This window comes from Salmo salar, chromosome ssa22 (genome assembly GCF_905237065.1).
Source record: "Salmo salar chromosome ssa22, Ssal_v3.1, whole genome shotgun sequence".
Taxonomy (NCBI): domain Eukaryota; kingdom Metazoa; phylum Chordata; class Actinopteri; order Salmoniformes; family Salmonidae; genus Salmo; species Salmo salar.
Window position 1 is genome coordinate 42,882,501 of NC_059463.1, and position 16,707 is coordinate 42,899,207.

Below are 16,707 nucleotides of genomic sequence, written 5' to 3' on the forward strand. Positions count from 1 at the left end.
CATTACATCAAAGTTGGATCAGCCTGTAGTGTGGTTTTCCACTTCAATTTTGAGTGTGACTCCAAATCCAGACCTCCATGGGTTGATAAATTGGATTTCCATTGATTATTTTTGTGTGATTTTGTTGTCAGCACATTCACCTATGTAAAGAAAAAAGTATTTAATAAGATTATTTATTTCATTCAGATCTAGGATGTGTTGTTTAAGTGTTCCCTTTATTTTTTTGAGCAGTGTATATATGTTTTTTTTTACATGTATTTAACCCCTTATTTTTGCCACTAAATAGTCTCTATATGCACAGTCTTGGCCATAAATATTGGCACCCTTACACTTTTTTCAATTAACTCACAATTTTGCCTAAAAAGACATTGATGTATACCAAAGAATTTGGTCTCCACAATTCTTTATTTCACTGTAAATATTACAGAACATTATTCAGAACATATCATATCCATTTAAATCAGAAAATGAACAGAAATGGCATTGACAAAGTTATTGACACCCAAGAAGTAATATTTGGTAGCACAGCCTTTAGTCAAAATAACTACAATCAAGCGCATCCTATAGTCATCGATGAGCTCCCTGCACCTCTCTGCTGGCAATTTGGCCCACTCCTCTGGTGCAAACTGCTCCAGCTCTTCCAGATTTGAAGGGTGCCTTCTCCCAACTGCTGTTTTCAGATCTCTCCACAAGTTTTCAATGGGATTTCGATCTGGACTCATTGCTGGCCACTTGAGAACAGTCCAGCGTTTGGTTTTGAACCATCCCTGGGTGCTTTTTGAAGTATGTTTGGGGTCATTGTCCTGCTGGAAGGCCCATGACCTTCGACTGAGACCAAGCTTTCTGACACTGGGTCTGACATTGCGCTCCAAAATCAAATCAAATTTTATTTGTCACATACACATGGTTAGCAGATGTTAATGCAAGTGTAGCGAAATGCGTGTGCTTCTAGATCTGACCATGCAGTAATATCTAACAAGTAATCTAACAATTTCACATCAACTACCTTATACACACAAGTGTATATACACACAAGTGTATAAGGTATAAAAAAATATGGATGAGCGATGGCCGAACGGCATAGGCAGATGCAGTAGATGGTATAGAGTACAGTATATACATATGAGATGAGTAATGCAGGGTATGTAAATATGATATATAGTGGCATTGTTTAAAGTGACTAGTGATACATTTATTACATCCAATTTTTAATTATTAAAGTGGTTAGAGATTTGAGTCAGTATGTTGGCAGCAGCCACTCAATGTTAGTGATGGCTGTTTAGCAGTCTGATGGCCTTGAGATAGAAGCTGTTTTTCAGTCTCTCGGTCCCAGCTTTGATGCACCTGTACTGACCTCGCCTTCTGGATGATAGTGGGGTGAACAGGCAGTGGCTCGGGTGGTTGTTGTCCTTGATGATCTTTTTGGCCTTCCTGTGGGATCGGGTGGTGTAGGTGTCTTGGAGGGCAGGTAGTTTGCCCCCGGTGATGCGTTGTGCAGACCTCACTACCTTCTGGAGATCCTTACGGTTGTGGGCGGAGCAGTTGCCGTACCAGGCTGTGATACAGCCCGACAGGATGCTCTCGATTGTGCATCTGTAAAAGTTTGTGAGTGTTTTTGGTGACAAGCCGAATTTCTTCAGCCTCCTGAGGTTGAAGAGGCGCAGCTGCGCCTTCTTCACCACGCTGTCTGTGTGGGTGGACCATTTCAGTTTGTCCATGATGTGTACACTGAGGAACTTGAAACTTTCCACCTTCTCCACTACTGACCTGTCGACGTGGATAGGCTGCTCCCTCTGCTGTTTCCTGAAGTCCACGATCATCTTTGTTTTGTTGACATTGAGTTTGAGGTTATTTTCCTGACACCACACTCCGAGGGCCCTCACCTCCTCCCTGTAGGCCGTCTCGTCGTTGTTGGTAATCAGGCCTACCACTGTAGTGTCGTCTGCAAACTTGATGATTGAGTTGGAGGCGTGCGTAGTCATGGGTGAACAGGGAGTACAGGAGAGGGCTGAGAATGTACCCTTGTGGGCCCTCAGTGTTGAGGATCAGTGGGGTGGAGATGTTTCCTACCCTCACCACCTGGGGGCGGCCCGTCAGGAAGTCCAGGACCCAGTTGCACAGGGCGGGGTCAAGACCCAGGATCTCGAGCTTAATGACGAGTTTGGAGGGTACCATGGTGTTAAATGCTGAGCTGTAGTCGATGAACAGCATTCTTACATAGGCATTCCTCTTGTCCAGATGGGTTAGGGCAATGTGCAGTGTGATTGCGATTCCGTCGTCTGTGGACCTATTGTGGCGGTAAGCAAATTGGAGTGGGTCTAGGGTTTCAGGTATGGTGGAGGTGATATGATCCTTGACTAGTCTCTCAAAGCACTTCATGATGACGGAAGTGAGTGCTACGGGGCAATAGTCATTTAGCTCAGTTACCTTAGCTTTCTTGGGAACAGGAACAATGGTGGCCCTCTTGAAGCATGTGGGAACAGCAGACTGGGATAAGGATTGATTGAATATGTCCGTAAACACACCAGCCAGCTGGTCTGCACATGCTCTGAGGACACGGCTAGGGATGCCGTCTGGGCCAGCAGCCTTGCGAGGGTTAACACGTTTAAATGTTTTACTCACGTTGGCTGCAGTGAAGAAGAGCCCGCAGGTTTTGGTAGTGGGCCGTGTCGGTGGCACTGTATTGTCCTCAAAGCGAGCAAAGAAGTTGTTTAGTTTGTCTGAGAGCAAGACATCGTGGTCCGCGACGGTGATGGTTTTCTTTTTGTAGTCCGTGATTGACTGTAGACCCTGCCACATACCTCTCATGTCTGAGCCATTGAATTGCGACTCTACGTTGTCTCTATACTGATGCTTAGCTTGTTTGATTGCCTTGTGGAGGGAGTAGCTACACTGTTTGTATTCGGTCATGTTTCCAGTCGCCTTGCCCTGATTAAAAGCAATGGTTCGCGCTTTCAGTTTTGCGCGAATGCTGCCATCAATCCATGGTTTCTCGTTGGGGAAGGTTTTAATAGGCGCTGTGGGTACAACATCACCGATGCACTTGCTTATAAACTCGCTCACCGAATCAGCGTATTCATCAATGTTATTGTCCGACGCTATGCGGAACAGAGTACGACCCTGCCTTACACAGGAAGCGGCGCACGTCCTAATCCAGGCACTTGTCATCTCCCGTCTGGATTACTGCAACTCACTGTTGGCGGGGCTCCCTGCCTGTGCCATTAAACCCCTACAACTCATCCAGAACGCCGCAGCCCGTCTGGTGTTCAACCTTCCCAAGTTCTCTCACGTCACCCCGCTCCTCCGCACACTCCACTGGCTTCCAGTTGAAGCTCGCATCCGCTACAAGACCATGGTGCTTGCCTACGGAGCTGTGAGGGGAACGGCACCTCCATACCTTCAGGCTCTGATCAGTCCCTACACCCAAACAAGGGCACTGCGTTCATCCACCTCTGGCCTGCTGGCCCCCCTACCTCTGCGGAAGCACAGTTCCCGCTCAGCCCAGTCAAAACTGTTCGCTGCTCTGGCACCCCAATGGTGGAACAAGCTCCCTCACGACGCCAGGACTGCGGAGTCAATCACCACCTTCCGGAGACACCTGAAACCCCACCTCTTTAAGGAATACCTGGGATAGGATAAAGTAATCCTTCTAACCCACCCCCCCCCCCCAAAAAAAGAAAATATATATATGTACTATTGTAAAGTGGTTGTTCCACTGAATATCATAAGGTGAATACACCAATTTGTAAGTCGCTCTGGATAAGAGCGTCTGCTAAATGATGTAAATGTAAATATCGCAGTCCACGTGGTTGAAGTAATCTTTAAGCGTGGAATCCGATTGGTCAGACCAGCGTTATACAGACCTGAGCACGGGTGTTTCCTGTTTTGGTTTCTGTCTGTAGGCTGGGAGCAACAAAATGAAGTCTTGGTCAGATTTTCCGAAAGGAGGGCGGGGCAGGGCTTTGTATGCATCGCGGAAGTTAGAGTAACAATGATCCAGGGTTTTGCCAGCACGGGTCGCGCATTCGATATGCTGATAAAATTTAGGGAGCCTTGTTTTCCGAATAGCCTTATTAAAATCCCCAGCTACAATAAATGCAGCCTCAGAATATGTGGTTTCCTGTTTACATAAAGTCCAATGAAGTTCTTTCAGGGCCGTCTATGTGTCTGCTTGGGGGGATATACACGACTGTGATTATAATCGAAGAGAATTATCTTGGTAGTTATTGCGGTCGGCATTCGATTGTAAGGAATTCTAGGTCAGGTGAACAAAAGGACTTGAGTTCCTGTTTGTTGTTATGATCACACCACGTCTCGTTAATCATAAGGCATACACCCCGCCCTGCTTCTTACCAGAGAGATGTTTGTTTCTGTCGGCGCGATGAGTGAAGAAACCAGGTGGCTATACCGACTCTGATAACGTATCCCGAGTGAGCCATGTTTCCGTGAAACAAAGAACGTTACAATCTCTGATGTCTCTCTGGAAGGCAACCCTTGCTCGGATTTCGTCTACCTTGTTGTCAAGAGACTGGACATTGGCGAGTAGTATACTCGGGAGCGGTGCGCAATGTGCCCGTCTACAGAGCCTGACCAGGAGACCGCTCCATCTGCCCCTCTGCGGCGCCGTTGTTTTGGGTCGTCGGCTGGGATCCGATCCATTGTCCTGGGTGGTGGACCAAACAGAGGATCGCTTGGGAAAGTCGTATTCCTGGTCGTAATGTTGGTAAGTTGATGTTGCTCTTATATCCAACAGTTCCTCCCGGCTGTATGTAATAAAACGTAAGATTTCCTGGGGTAACAATGTAAGAAATAATACATATAAAAACAAAAAACTGAATAGTTTCCGAGGAACGCGAAGCGAGCTCCGGAAGTCTAGGAATGCCTTGATATTCTCCAGATTTCATGATACCATGTGCACATTCAAGGCACCCAGTGCCAGAGGCAGCAAAGCAACCCCAGAACATCTCTGAACCTCCTCCATGTTTGACTGTATGGAAGCTGTTATTTTTTTAAGGCCTAATTTTGTTTACTGTAAACATAGAGATGGCGTGCTTTACCAAAAAGCTCTAATTTGGTCTCATCTGTCCACCAGACATTCTCCCAGGCGGATGTTGACATGCTCAGGTATGTTTTGGGAAATTAAGTCAGGCTTTCTTATGTCTCTCTCTCAGCAGTGGGGTCCTCCTGGGTCTCCTACCATCTAACCCCCTTTCATTGAGTTGGCAACGGATGGTGCGAGTTGAAACTGGCGTACCTTGTGTCTGAAGATCAGCTTGAATCTGTGTGGCAGTTGATCGAGGTACTTTCCTACCCATTCAAACAATCCTTCGCTGCAATCTTCAAAGTTTTCTCTTGCGGCCATGTCCAGGGAGGTTGGCTACAGTGGGATGGGTCTTAAAACTTATTGATAAGTTGGAAACAGGAACATCAAGGTCTCTGGAGATGGACGTGTAGCCTTGAGATTGTCCATGCCTGGCTGCAATCATGTGTCTGACCTCAGATAATGATCTAGTTTTCTTGCTCATTGCGGTACACACAGCGATACAAAACAGAATAATTAGTCCTTTTCCCTATTCAAACTGGTTGAATTAGTGATTTTTATATTGTGGTGCATTATAGTGCATTATGTTAAAAAAGTGCAAGGGTGCCAATTTTTTGGGTACTGGGGGACCTTCAAACGAGTCTTGTGACGCATGTGGGCTTCCTAGAACAAAACCGACATGTACGTGTTCATGAGAGTGTCACCTTTGCATAGTGGAGTCAAATGAGTGTGTAGCCCACACTGTTCGGACGCTACAGACAGAAGTTGGCAGATCGGCTGTACCGACTTCAGACCCCTTCAGTCCCCTTCAGACGATTTTCGGGGTTGTAGAGCAAAACGGAGAACACCATCGTGTTCGTGAGAGTCTCATCTTTCCATAGAGGGGTCATAATAGTTTGGACGCTACAGATGATTTTGTGAGAAGACCGATTTTCGGGATGTCTCATGGTCTGACAAACACCTCCTTATCTCTGTTACCTTTCACCGCGGATGCGTAAGTGCGGCATAAGCGGATGCGGTGGATTGTGATGCATCCAATGCAAAAAACAGATATGTCTAGATTCAACTGACAGATTTTTATGGGGATTTTTGTATTATGCTAATTTCATTATCGATTGCCTCCCTGTTGAAATGCAACATCTTGCCTAGGGCTATGTCAAGGATTAGAGTTAGAGTTAGAATTAGGTTTAAAACTAGTGTTAGTGTTAGGGTTAGAGTTAAGACTAGTGTTAGGGCTAGTGCATAATTAAAGTAGTTGAACAGTTTGCTGATAGTCAGTTGAGCATATATTAACCATCTGTAGGGGACTATCCAAACCAATAAATAGTTTGTTCATGGCCATTTGTTCTGTTTTCCCATAATGATTCTGGTTTATTTGAAGAGAGAAAGATACATTTTTCTGCTCTCTAATTGGCCAGTGTGTCTGTCAGTCCCCAGTTTCAGCACTCTGATTGATCAAGAAAGTAATGAGGTGAGGCTACAAGTCAACAAGGCAGATGACAGCCCCTACCCACTGGAAATGTGCCTACAACATGAAGATAATGGAGTGTGCAGGGTCCGTGTTGTACTTGGCGTTCATTTAAACTCAGTTAATATGCAACAATTTTCTGAGACTTTCACCCATCCCAATGATAGCATGTTGCTTGTTGTCTTACAGACCTGTAAGGAGAGTACCATTCCACTGCACTCTGTCACCCCCTGTATGTGCTTCCAGGTACTGATTTTATTTCCCCTTTTTCATTACAATTTGTTTTTATTTAACTAGGCAAGTCATTTAAGAACAAATTCTTATTTACAATGACAGCATACCCCAGCCAAACCCAGACGACACTGGGCCAATTGTGCGTCACCTTATGGGACTCCCAATCATAGCCAGATGTGACACAGCCTGGATTTGAACTAGAGACTGTAGTGACACCTCTTGCACTGAGATGCAGTGCCTTAGACCACTACGCCACTCAGAAGCTCAATCTGGAATAGGCCTACAGTACTTTTGTCAGTAGTGCTGTTACTAGACACATCCAACTCAGTGTAAGAGACAAGGCTATCCCTTTTGTGTTGCTCCCTGTTTGTGTGTGTGTGTTTTAGTAATCGGAGTGTGTGTGTGTTTCAGGTGTGTGTTAATTGTGTCTGTGTTTCAGGTGTGTATTAATCAGTGTGTGTTAATAGGGGTGTGTGTTTCAGGTGTGCTAATTGGTTGTGTGTGTGTTTGAGGTGTGTGTTAATCGGTGTGTGTGTGTGTGTGTTTCAGGTGTGGTGGAATAAAGGAGACAAGAGGTCTCATCGATCCATTAGCTGTCCCTTTAGAAACCACACTGGTAAGAGAAGAACCATGCAGCATCCTTGTTGTTACACCTGTGTTACACTATGACAGTAATGAATGTGGGCCATGAAGTTGATTCCCATTGTATCTATAACTCCACTATACAGTATGGTATACTATACCTTTATCTCTCTCCACCAGAGCTGTTGCAGAGGAATGTATGGGAGAATGTGTCAGTATCTGTGGTGCAGGGCCAAATGAACAGTGGTGGTACCATGCTATCCTGGAACCTGACTGCCCCCTGTAGGGTGGAGGCAGAAGTGTGGCCCTGCCAGAAAGAGGCAGGCTTGGACATGGACAGGTGCACAGAGCTGGTTGCCTTTAGGCAGCGTCTGTCAGATGACATATGGAGGGAAAACAGCAGGGGACACTGGGTACGTATATCCAACCATTTGATTGATGCTTTTGATAATTTTTTCTGCTTTTTATTGGTGCGTCTTTAGTGACCTTTTCGTTGTTGGGATATAACGTTACTCTCATCATTTGTAGCAATTGTTTGTTTTGTTTTTTACTTGTGGCTTTTTTATGGTCTGGTGAGATATGAATAAGACATATTTTGATTGAATGATAGATACATTTGTTATATCTTTTAGTTGATGCCCGGTGTGTTTGAGGATGTCATACTTGGCCATGATCTCTGTGTGATGGTAAGAAACTTCTACAGGTTGACTCTCGTTGTTCCCCAGTATTGAACTGGGATCCTGTCGCGGCATGATCAGAGCTCATTTTATGTTAAATGTGTGTGCGTGTGCGTGTGTGTGGGGTCTCCGTCCCTCCAGGTTAAGGTAAAAGGGAAGAACAGTGCGCTTGGCCCCTTCTGTCCCATTGACTGTGAGTATTTTAGTAGAGGGCTGAAGTATCATTATCAAAGTTGATATGGATCCTACTGAAACTAATACAAGTTAGATTTCCTGGCCACAGATTTTTGGTGTTTAAAAATATGGCTTTTATTTTCAAATCTGTATCATCAATAAAGTATTTATTTGTATGCTCAATAAAATACATACTTCTCCCTCTCAGCCAATTGGTGGCACTGGCGCTGGAGTCTGTTGGTCCTGCTGTCCCTGATGCTGGCTGTCCTAGCAGCAATTTGTCTATATTTCCTGCATGGTAAACTGAAACGTGAGTCACTCTGGTCCTTCTCCCCAACTACACACATGCAAAGGAACTGTGTGTAGAGACAAAAAGAGTCCAAAAGTGTTAAACTTGTGTTAGGTTTGTGTTGTGTTACACTGTGGTGAAGTGAGTGCTAGGCTCTTCTCACCACAGATGTGCTCTCTGCCTCCTACCAAATCAGTCTCAATAGAGAGAGAGGAGATCAATATGTAGAGAAAGAGTGCCTCCCGAGTGGCGCAGCGGTCTAAGGAACTGCATCGCTGTGCTTAGAGGTGTCACCACAGACCTGGGTTTGATCCTGGGCTGCATCACAACCAGCCGTAATCGAGAGTCCCATAGGGCGGCGCACAATTGGCCCAGCGTTGTTAGGGGAGGGTTTGACCACGGGGGTTTTACTTTGCTCATCACGCTCTAGCGACTCCTTGTAGCTCCTGCAGGCTGACCTTGGTCGTCAGTTGAACTGTGTTTCTTCTGACACATTGGTGCAGGCTGACCTCAGTCATCAGTTGAATGGTGTTTCCTCTAACACATTAGTGCGGCTGGCTTCCGGATTAAGTGGGCAGGTGTTAAGAAGCGTGGTTAGGTGGGTTATGTTTCAGAGAATGCATTACTTGACCTTCGAGGCGAAGGGGAGTTGCAGCGATGAGACAAGATTGAAAAAATATAAAACATTTAGAGAAAGAGAATGAAGATCCTTCCTATACTACGTGTATTCCTCAGTGTCCCAGATTCCCTGTCCTCTCAATAGCTCCATTCATGTGTCTCTGACTGACTTGTGGGTGTTTACTACAGTTAGAATTTTAGGACAAAGGACAAACAACTCTTACTTGAAATGACACAGGAGACTCTGTGTTACAGAACCATGTCAGTGTGTTTCACATCACATTTCTGTCTGTCCAACAGGGTGGGCATGGGAATGGTACCAGAAGGAGTGTGGTCGACGTAAGCAGGTTTCTCATACTGCAAATATACAATCTGAAAATAAAGGAGATACATATTCATCTAGCAATAATGATTGACAAAACAATGGAAAATTAATGTTTCTAACTCCCCCTGCCCTTTGCCTCCCTCCCTCCCTCCTCCCTCCCTCCCTCCCTCCCTCCCTCCCTCCCTCCCTCCCTCCCTCCCTCCCTCCCTCCCTCCCTCCCTCCCTCCCTCCCTCCCTCCCTCCCTCCCTCCCTCCCTCCTTCCTTCCTTCCTTCCTTCCTTCCTTCCTTCCTTCCTTCCTTCCTTCCTTCCTTCCTGCCCTCCCTTCCCTCAATTTCTTCCCTCCCTCCTTATATCCCTCCTTCCTTTCCTTCCCTCTCTCCCTCGCTCCCTCCCTCTCTCTCTCACTCCCTCCATCCCTCCCTCTGTAGTAGCCAACAGGGGACACATAGTGCTGCTGAGCCCGCCGGACGTGGATGGCTCTGTGTCAGAGCTGGTGTGTGAGCTCGGTTCCTCTCTGTGTGCCCAGGGCTTCAGTGTCTCTGTGGACCTGTGGAGTCGGGCTGAGCTGTGCTCTCTGGGGCCCCTGCCATGGCTGCACTCCCAGCTGCAGCACCTGGACAGTCATGGGGTGCGGGCAATACTGGTACTGACACAGGCAGCCTGGGAGAGGACAGAGGACTGGGTCCGACAGTGGGACCAGCAGGGCCAACAGGGAAAGGATATAGTCCAGGGTGTGGAGAAGGAGGAGGGGGGTGAGGAGATGGAGGGGGAGGGGGAGGATAAGGGGCTTCTCCAGGGCTTGTCCTCCCCGTATGCAGACGTGTTCAGTGCCGCTCTGAGCTGCATCAAGGCAGACCACAAACTGGGCTGTGCTGGAGAGCGCTTCCTCCTGGTGCACTTTGAGGCCCATTCTGTCAAGCCCCCCAGCAGTGAGAGGGGTCTCCCAGAGCTGTTCCAAGGGCTGCCCATGTTCCACCTGCCCTCCCAGAGCCAGGGGCTCCTCGCTGAGCTGGCCATGGGGCCCACAGGGCCTGAGGCTGGTATAGGTGGATATAGGGTCTGAAGGAAGCTACACAGAGACTGTCTGGGGGACTTATGCCTTTGTGGAGAGACTCAGGGGGGTACCTGATTAAGGAGCTGCCTCATAAGTGTGTTGTCACTGGATCGCAGGCTGTGCCGTTACAGCAGAACAGTCACGCTGAGATCTAATCTACCCCAACCACTAAGACAATACCGGCCCCCATCATTACCCCAATAACCCCAAACTTTACATTCACACTGAATACACTGGACATGCAACGTGTTGGATGCAGAAGCCTTGGATTGTATTTGGTGATGTCATGAGGGCTTTTATTGAGCCAATACACAGTGTGTAACCTACAATAGGCCTACACCTTCAGGGTGGACTTCTATGTGTGAACTATTATGTAGGCTACATGAAATGTTTAACAATTGTTCTTTATCTTACTCTTAATTCATGATTTGTAGATAGAAATGTCTGAAAGGCCTATTGGAACATTTGCTGGATCAAAACTCAAGCTAGGACAAACCTGAATGATATGCAGTTGCCTAGAGGTTAGAGAGGCGGACCAGCAGCTGGAAGGTTCACCGTTTTAAGCCCCGGGCCAGGCAAAACAAAAATGGAACTGAACTGGCAGCTGGAAGGCCGCTGCTCTCTGATCCCATGTACCATCTCCTGTCATTGTGCCCTTAAGCAAGGCACTCTACACCCAACATTTGCTCTCCATCCAGGGGTGCTGCCCTGCTGCTGACCCGCTGCCTCTCATAGTGTGTGTGTGTGTCTGTGGGTGTTGAGAAAGGCAGAAGACAAATTGTTGTTCTAACCAGTGGACAATAAAGATATATTTTAATATATTCTCCTTATCTGTTTAAACATTAGTGTAGAAATTAAATGTGGTAAGCCTATGTAAATGACCTAAATGATTATTGACCAAAACATAATCTCTATCATGGATTGAATAATGCATTATTATTTCAATGTGAAAGATGAAAAATAAATATATTTCGATACAAACAAGAATTTCTCATCACAATTGATATTTTCACTAGGAGGAAAATAGTACTTGGATTTCAAAAAAGTTTAAAAAATGACCACAAATATCTGTGGGAAATAGCCGCGAGAGGGGTTGCGCGACAGCCAGGAATGCAGCCCCGGTCTCACACTTGTGCAGTTATAAATAACATTGAATATCTGTGTGGTGGTGCTCTGGCTGGCCAACGTGTACAGTAGTCCCGGACCCTTTCGCCCCTCAAGAGATTGTGATTGGTCAAGGGCTATTTGAGAGAAAACGAGATCAACCAGAACGACTGCAGCTGATCTCAACCGAGCAAAAAGGCGTCCCAAAGAGAGCTACGAAGTTCAGTCAATTCTTTGAAGTGTGCCTTCGGACAAAACTGTTAGTTTCCCGATAATGTACTCTTCACGCTCAGGGTGTAACTAGTAGGGTGTATCTAGCACCTGTTCTTGCTCTTGCTGAACAAAAAATGTCCTCTGTGTCATCACAACTTTTGGAGCTGTTTCAACAAAACGATTTTGTGGTAAGAGAAAAATGTAGATCATTTTTGAGTAAAGTAGTAATATGTTGGATGAGTGTGTTGGGGGCAACTCGCCCCCACCCATACTAGGGGGTAACTGTTCCCCGGGGGCTAGTTAATGTTACCCCTTTATGGTTATGAATGTGTTTCTACCTGTCATTTAGACAATGACTAGCCCAGTTAGCGCTAGTTTATGCTAACTTGCTAGCTAGCAACTTCACTAGCAGTAAATGCTATCCAGCTATCTTATTAGCGTAAGCTGCTAGGAGTGCAAGCTAGCAACCTTACTACAAGATCGTCTGAGGTAAAATAACAGTACATTAACCTGTCAAGGTATAGGGGGCAGTATTTTCGATTTCGGATGGAAAGCGTGCCCAGAGTAAACGGCCTAATACTCGGGCCCAGAGTCAAATATTTGCATACTATTAGTAGATTTGGATAGAATACACTCTGAAGTTTCTAAAACTGTTTGAATGATGTCTGTGAGTATAACAGAACTCATATGGCAGGCAAAAACCTGAGAAAAATCCAACCAGGAAGTGTGGAAATCTGAGAATTGTAGTTCTTCTTTTGAATCCCGAAACTACAGTGTCTGTGGGGTCACGTTGCACTTCCTAAGGCTTCCATTGGCTGTCAACAGCCTTCAGAAAGTTTTTCCATCATTCTCCTGTTACTGGGCAGAGAACAGTCAATGAGTGGACTGCCTATGGACAAAGGACTTGGTGATGTGCGAGCCCGAAAGCGCGCCCCTCCTTCTTTTTCTTCTTGAATGAATACGCTATTGTCCGGTTGGAATATTATCAACGTTTTATCTTAAAAATACCCTAAGGATTGATTGTAAACAACGTTTGACATGTTTCTCTGAAGGGTAATAGAACTATTTGACTTTTCGTCTCTGGTACTGCGTTCTCGCGTTATGCCTTTGGATAGTGATCTGAACGCACGAACAAAACGGAGGTATTTGGTTGACCGATTATGATTTTTCAACGCGGTTTCCGATACCGATTATTGGAGGACCAAAAAACCAATGCCGATTAATTGGCCAATTTTTTTTATTTCTTTATTTGTAATAATGACAATTACAACAATACTGAATGAACACTTATTTTAACTTAATATAATTCATCAATAAAATCAATTTAGCCTCAAATAAATAATGAAACATGTTCAATTTGGTTTAAATAATGCAAAAACAAAGTGTTGGAGAAGAAAGTAAAAGTGCATTATGTGCCAAGAAAGCTAACATTTAAGTTCCTTGCTCAGAACATGAGAACATATGAAAGCTGGTGGTTCCTTTTAACATGAGTCTTCAATATTCCCAGGTAAGAAGTTTTAGGTTGTAGTTATTATAGGAATTATAGGACTATTTCTCTCTATACGATTTGTATTTCATATACATTTGACTATTGGATGTTCTTATAGGCACTTTAGTATTGCCAGTGTAACAGTATAGCTTCCGTCCCTCTCCTCACTCCTACCTGGGCTCGAACCAGGAACACATCGACAACAGCCACCCTTGAAGCAGCGTTACCCATGTAGAGCAAGGGAAACAACTACTCCAAGTCTCAGAGCGAGTGACGTTTGAAACGCTATTAGCGCGCACCCGCTAACTAGCTAGCCATTTCACATCGGTTACACCAGCCTAATCTTGGGAGTTGATAGGCTTGAAGTCATAAACAGCGCAATGCTTGAAGCACAGCGAAGAGCTGCTGGCAAAACTAAAGTGCTGTTTTGAATGAATGCTTACGAGCCTGCTGGTGCCTAACACCGCTCAGTCAGACTGCTTTATCAAATCATAGACTTGATTATAACATAATAACACACAGAAAAACGAGCCTTATGTCATTAATATGGTCGAATCCGGAAACTATCATGTTTATTCTTTCAGTGAAATACGGAACCGTTCCGTATTTTATCTAACGGGTGGCATCACTAAATCTAAATATTCCTGTTACATTGCACAACCTTCAATGTTATGTCATAATTACGTAAAATTCTGGCAAATTAGTTCGCAAACGAGCCAGGTGGCCCAAACTGTTGCATATACCCTGACTCTGCGTGCAATGAACGCAAGAGAAGTGACACAATTTCACCTGGTTAATATTGCCTGCTAACCTGGATTTCTTTTCACTAAATATGCAGGTTTAAAAATATATACTTCTGTGTATTGATTTTAAGAAAGGCATTGATGTTTATGGTTAGGTACAGTCGTGCAACGATTGTGCTTTTTTCGCAAATGCGCTTTTGTTAAATCATCCCCCGTTTGGCGAAGTTGGCTGTCTTTGTTAGGAAGAAATAGTATTCACACAGTTCGCAACGAGCCAGGTGGCCCAAACTGCTGCATATAGTCTGACTCTGTTGCAGAGGTGACACATTTTCCGTAGTTAAAAGAAATTCATGTTAGCAGGCAATATTAACTAAATATGCAGGTTTAAAAATATATACTTGTGTATTGATTTTAAGAAAGACATTGATGTTTATGGTTAGGTACAAGTTGGAGCAACGAGAGTCCTTTTTCGCGAATGCGCACCGCATCGATTATATGCAACGCAGGACAGGCTAGATAAACTAGTAATATCATCAACCATGTGTAGTTAACTAGTGATTATAATTGATTGATTGATTGTTTTATATAAGATAAGTTTAATGCTAGCTAGCAACTTACCTTGGCTTCTTACTGCATTCGCATGGAGTGCAATGTAAAGCAGGTGGTTAGAGCGTTGGACTAGTTAACCGTAAGGTTGCAAGATTGAATCCCCAAGCTGACAAGGTAAAAATCTGTCATTCTGCCCCTGAACAAGGCAGTTAACCCACCGTTACTAGGCTGTCATTGAAAATAAGAATGTGTTCTTAACTAACTTGCCTGGTTAAAAAATATTTTATAAAAAATAATAATAATAAAATCGGCAAATCGGTGGCCAAAAATACCGATTACCGATTGTTATGAAAACTTGAAATCGGCCCTAATTAATCGGCCATTCCGATTAATCGGTCGACCTCTAGTATTTGGACATAAATATGGAGTATTTCGAACAAAACAAACATTTCTTGTGGAAGTAGGAATCCTCGGAGTGCATTCTGACGAAGATCAGCAAAGGTAAGAGCATATTTCTAATACTAATTCTGAGTTTTGTTGATGCCAGAACTTGGCGGGTAGCTGTATAGCTTGCTTCGATGGCTGAGCTATGTACTCAGAATATTGAACAGTGTGCTTTCTCCGTAAACTTATTTTGAAATCTTACAAAGTGGTTGCGTCAAGGAGTAGTGTATCTATAATTCTTTCAGTAACTGTTGTAAATTTTATCAATGTTTATGATGAGTATTTTTGTAAATTGATTGCACATTCACCGACAGTGTTGGTGGGAATACATTTTCTGAACATCACGCGCCAATGTAAAATGCTGTTTTTGGATATAAATATGAACTTTATCGAGCAAAACATACATGTATTGTATAACATGAAGTCCTATGAGTGCCATCTGATGAAGATCATCAAAGGTTAGTGAATATTTTAGCTGCACTTTTGGTTTTTGTAATGCATGTCCTTGCTTGGAAAACGGCTGTGTGGATTTTCTTGGGAATTTTATGTCCTAACATAATCTAATTTTATGCTTTCGCCGTAAAGCCTTTTTGAAATCAGACAATGTGGTTAGATTAATGAGAGTCTCATCTTTAAAATGGTGTAAAATAGTTGATTGTTTGAGAAAATGAAATTATGAGATTGTTGCTGTTTTGTATTTCGCGCCATGCTATTTCACTGGCTGTTGAATAGTGTGGGACGGTCACGTCCCACCTAACCCAGAGAAGTTAAAAGATAACGTAACTTATTTTCAGTTGTAAGTGTGTTTCCACTTGTGACTGATAGCTTTACAGTTAATTAATGGGCTAGGGGGCAGCATTGACACGGCTGGATAAAAAACATACCCGATTTAATCTGGTTACCACTCCTACTCAGTAACTAGAATATGCATATACTTATTACATATGGATAGAAAACACCCTAAATTTTCTAAAACTGTTTGAATGGTGTCTGTGAGTATAACAGAACTCAAATGGCAGGTCAAAACCTGAGAGATTCCTTTACAGGAAGTGGCCTGTCTGACCATTTCTTGAACTTCTTTTCCATCTCTATCATTTACTAAGGATCTCTGCTCTAACGTGACACTTCCCACGTCGTCCATAGGCGCTCAGAGCCCGGGAAAAAACAGAATGTCGTCATTCCAGCCCCAGGCTGAAACACATTATCGCCTTTCTCAAGTGGCCCATCAAGAGACACTAGCTTATGCGCGTGACCCCGACCGCCCCCGCCTTTGGGATTTTTTTCCTCTGTTTGCCGAAAAGGAGATTCCCTGTCGGAATATTATCGCTTTTCTACGAGAAAAATGTCGTAAAAATTGATTTTAAACAGCGGTTGACATGCTTCGAAGTACGGTAATGGAATACTTAGAATTTTATTGTCACGAATTGCGCCAAGCGCGTGACACTTCTTTACTATTTCGCATAGTGTCTGGAACGCACGAACAAAACGCCGCTATTCGGATATAACGATGGATTATTTTGGACCAAACCAACATTTGTTATTGAAGTAGCTGTCCTGGGTGTGTATTCTGACGAAGACAACAAAAGGTAATGAAATTTTTATAATAGTAAATATGATTATGGTGAGTGCTAAACTTGCCGGGTGTCTAAATAGCGAGCCCGTGATGCCTGGGCTATGTACTTAGAATATTGCAAAATGTGC

At 44.3% G+C, this 16,707-nt stretch overlaps 1 protein-coding gene across 6 annotated transcripts in view; it reads left to right on the top strand.

Annotated features, from left to right (window-relative positions):
* The window catches only part of LOC106583442 (uncharacterized), a 23,541-nt gene extending 12,090 nt beyond the window's left edge, over positions 1–11,451 (top strand). For 2 of the 6 annotated variants that reach the window (XM_014167607.2, XM_045705773.1), the window contains exons 7-15: positions 6,472–6,596; positions 6,699–6,755; positions 7,293–7,359; positions 7,506–7,738; positions 7,958–8,011; positions 8,144–8,195; positions 8,385–8,486; positions 9,384–9,422; positions 9,839–11,451. In XM_014167607.2, coding sequence (XP_014023082.1) covers positions 6,472–6,596; positions 6,699–6,755; positions 7,293–7,359; positions 7,506–7,738; positions 7,958–8,011; positions 8,144–8,195; positions 8,385–8,486; positions 9,384–9,422; positions 9,839–10,473 — 1,364 coding nt within the window. In that variant the 3' untranslated portion in view covers positions 10,474–11,451. The remainder of the gene's footprint in view (positions 1–6,471; positions 6,597–6,698; positions 6,756–7,292; positions 7,360–7,505; positions 7,739–7,957; positions 8,012–8,143; positions 8,196–8,384; positions 8,487–9,383; positions 9,423–9,838) is intronic. The other 4 variants (XM_014167608.2, XM_045705774.1, XM_014167609.2 and 1 more) reach the window with 3 other exon arrangements.
* Positions 11,452–16,707: the final 5,256 nt, after the last annotated feature.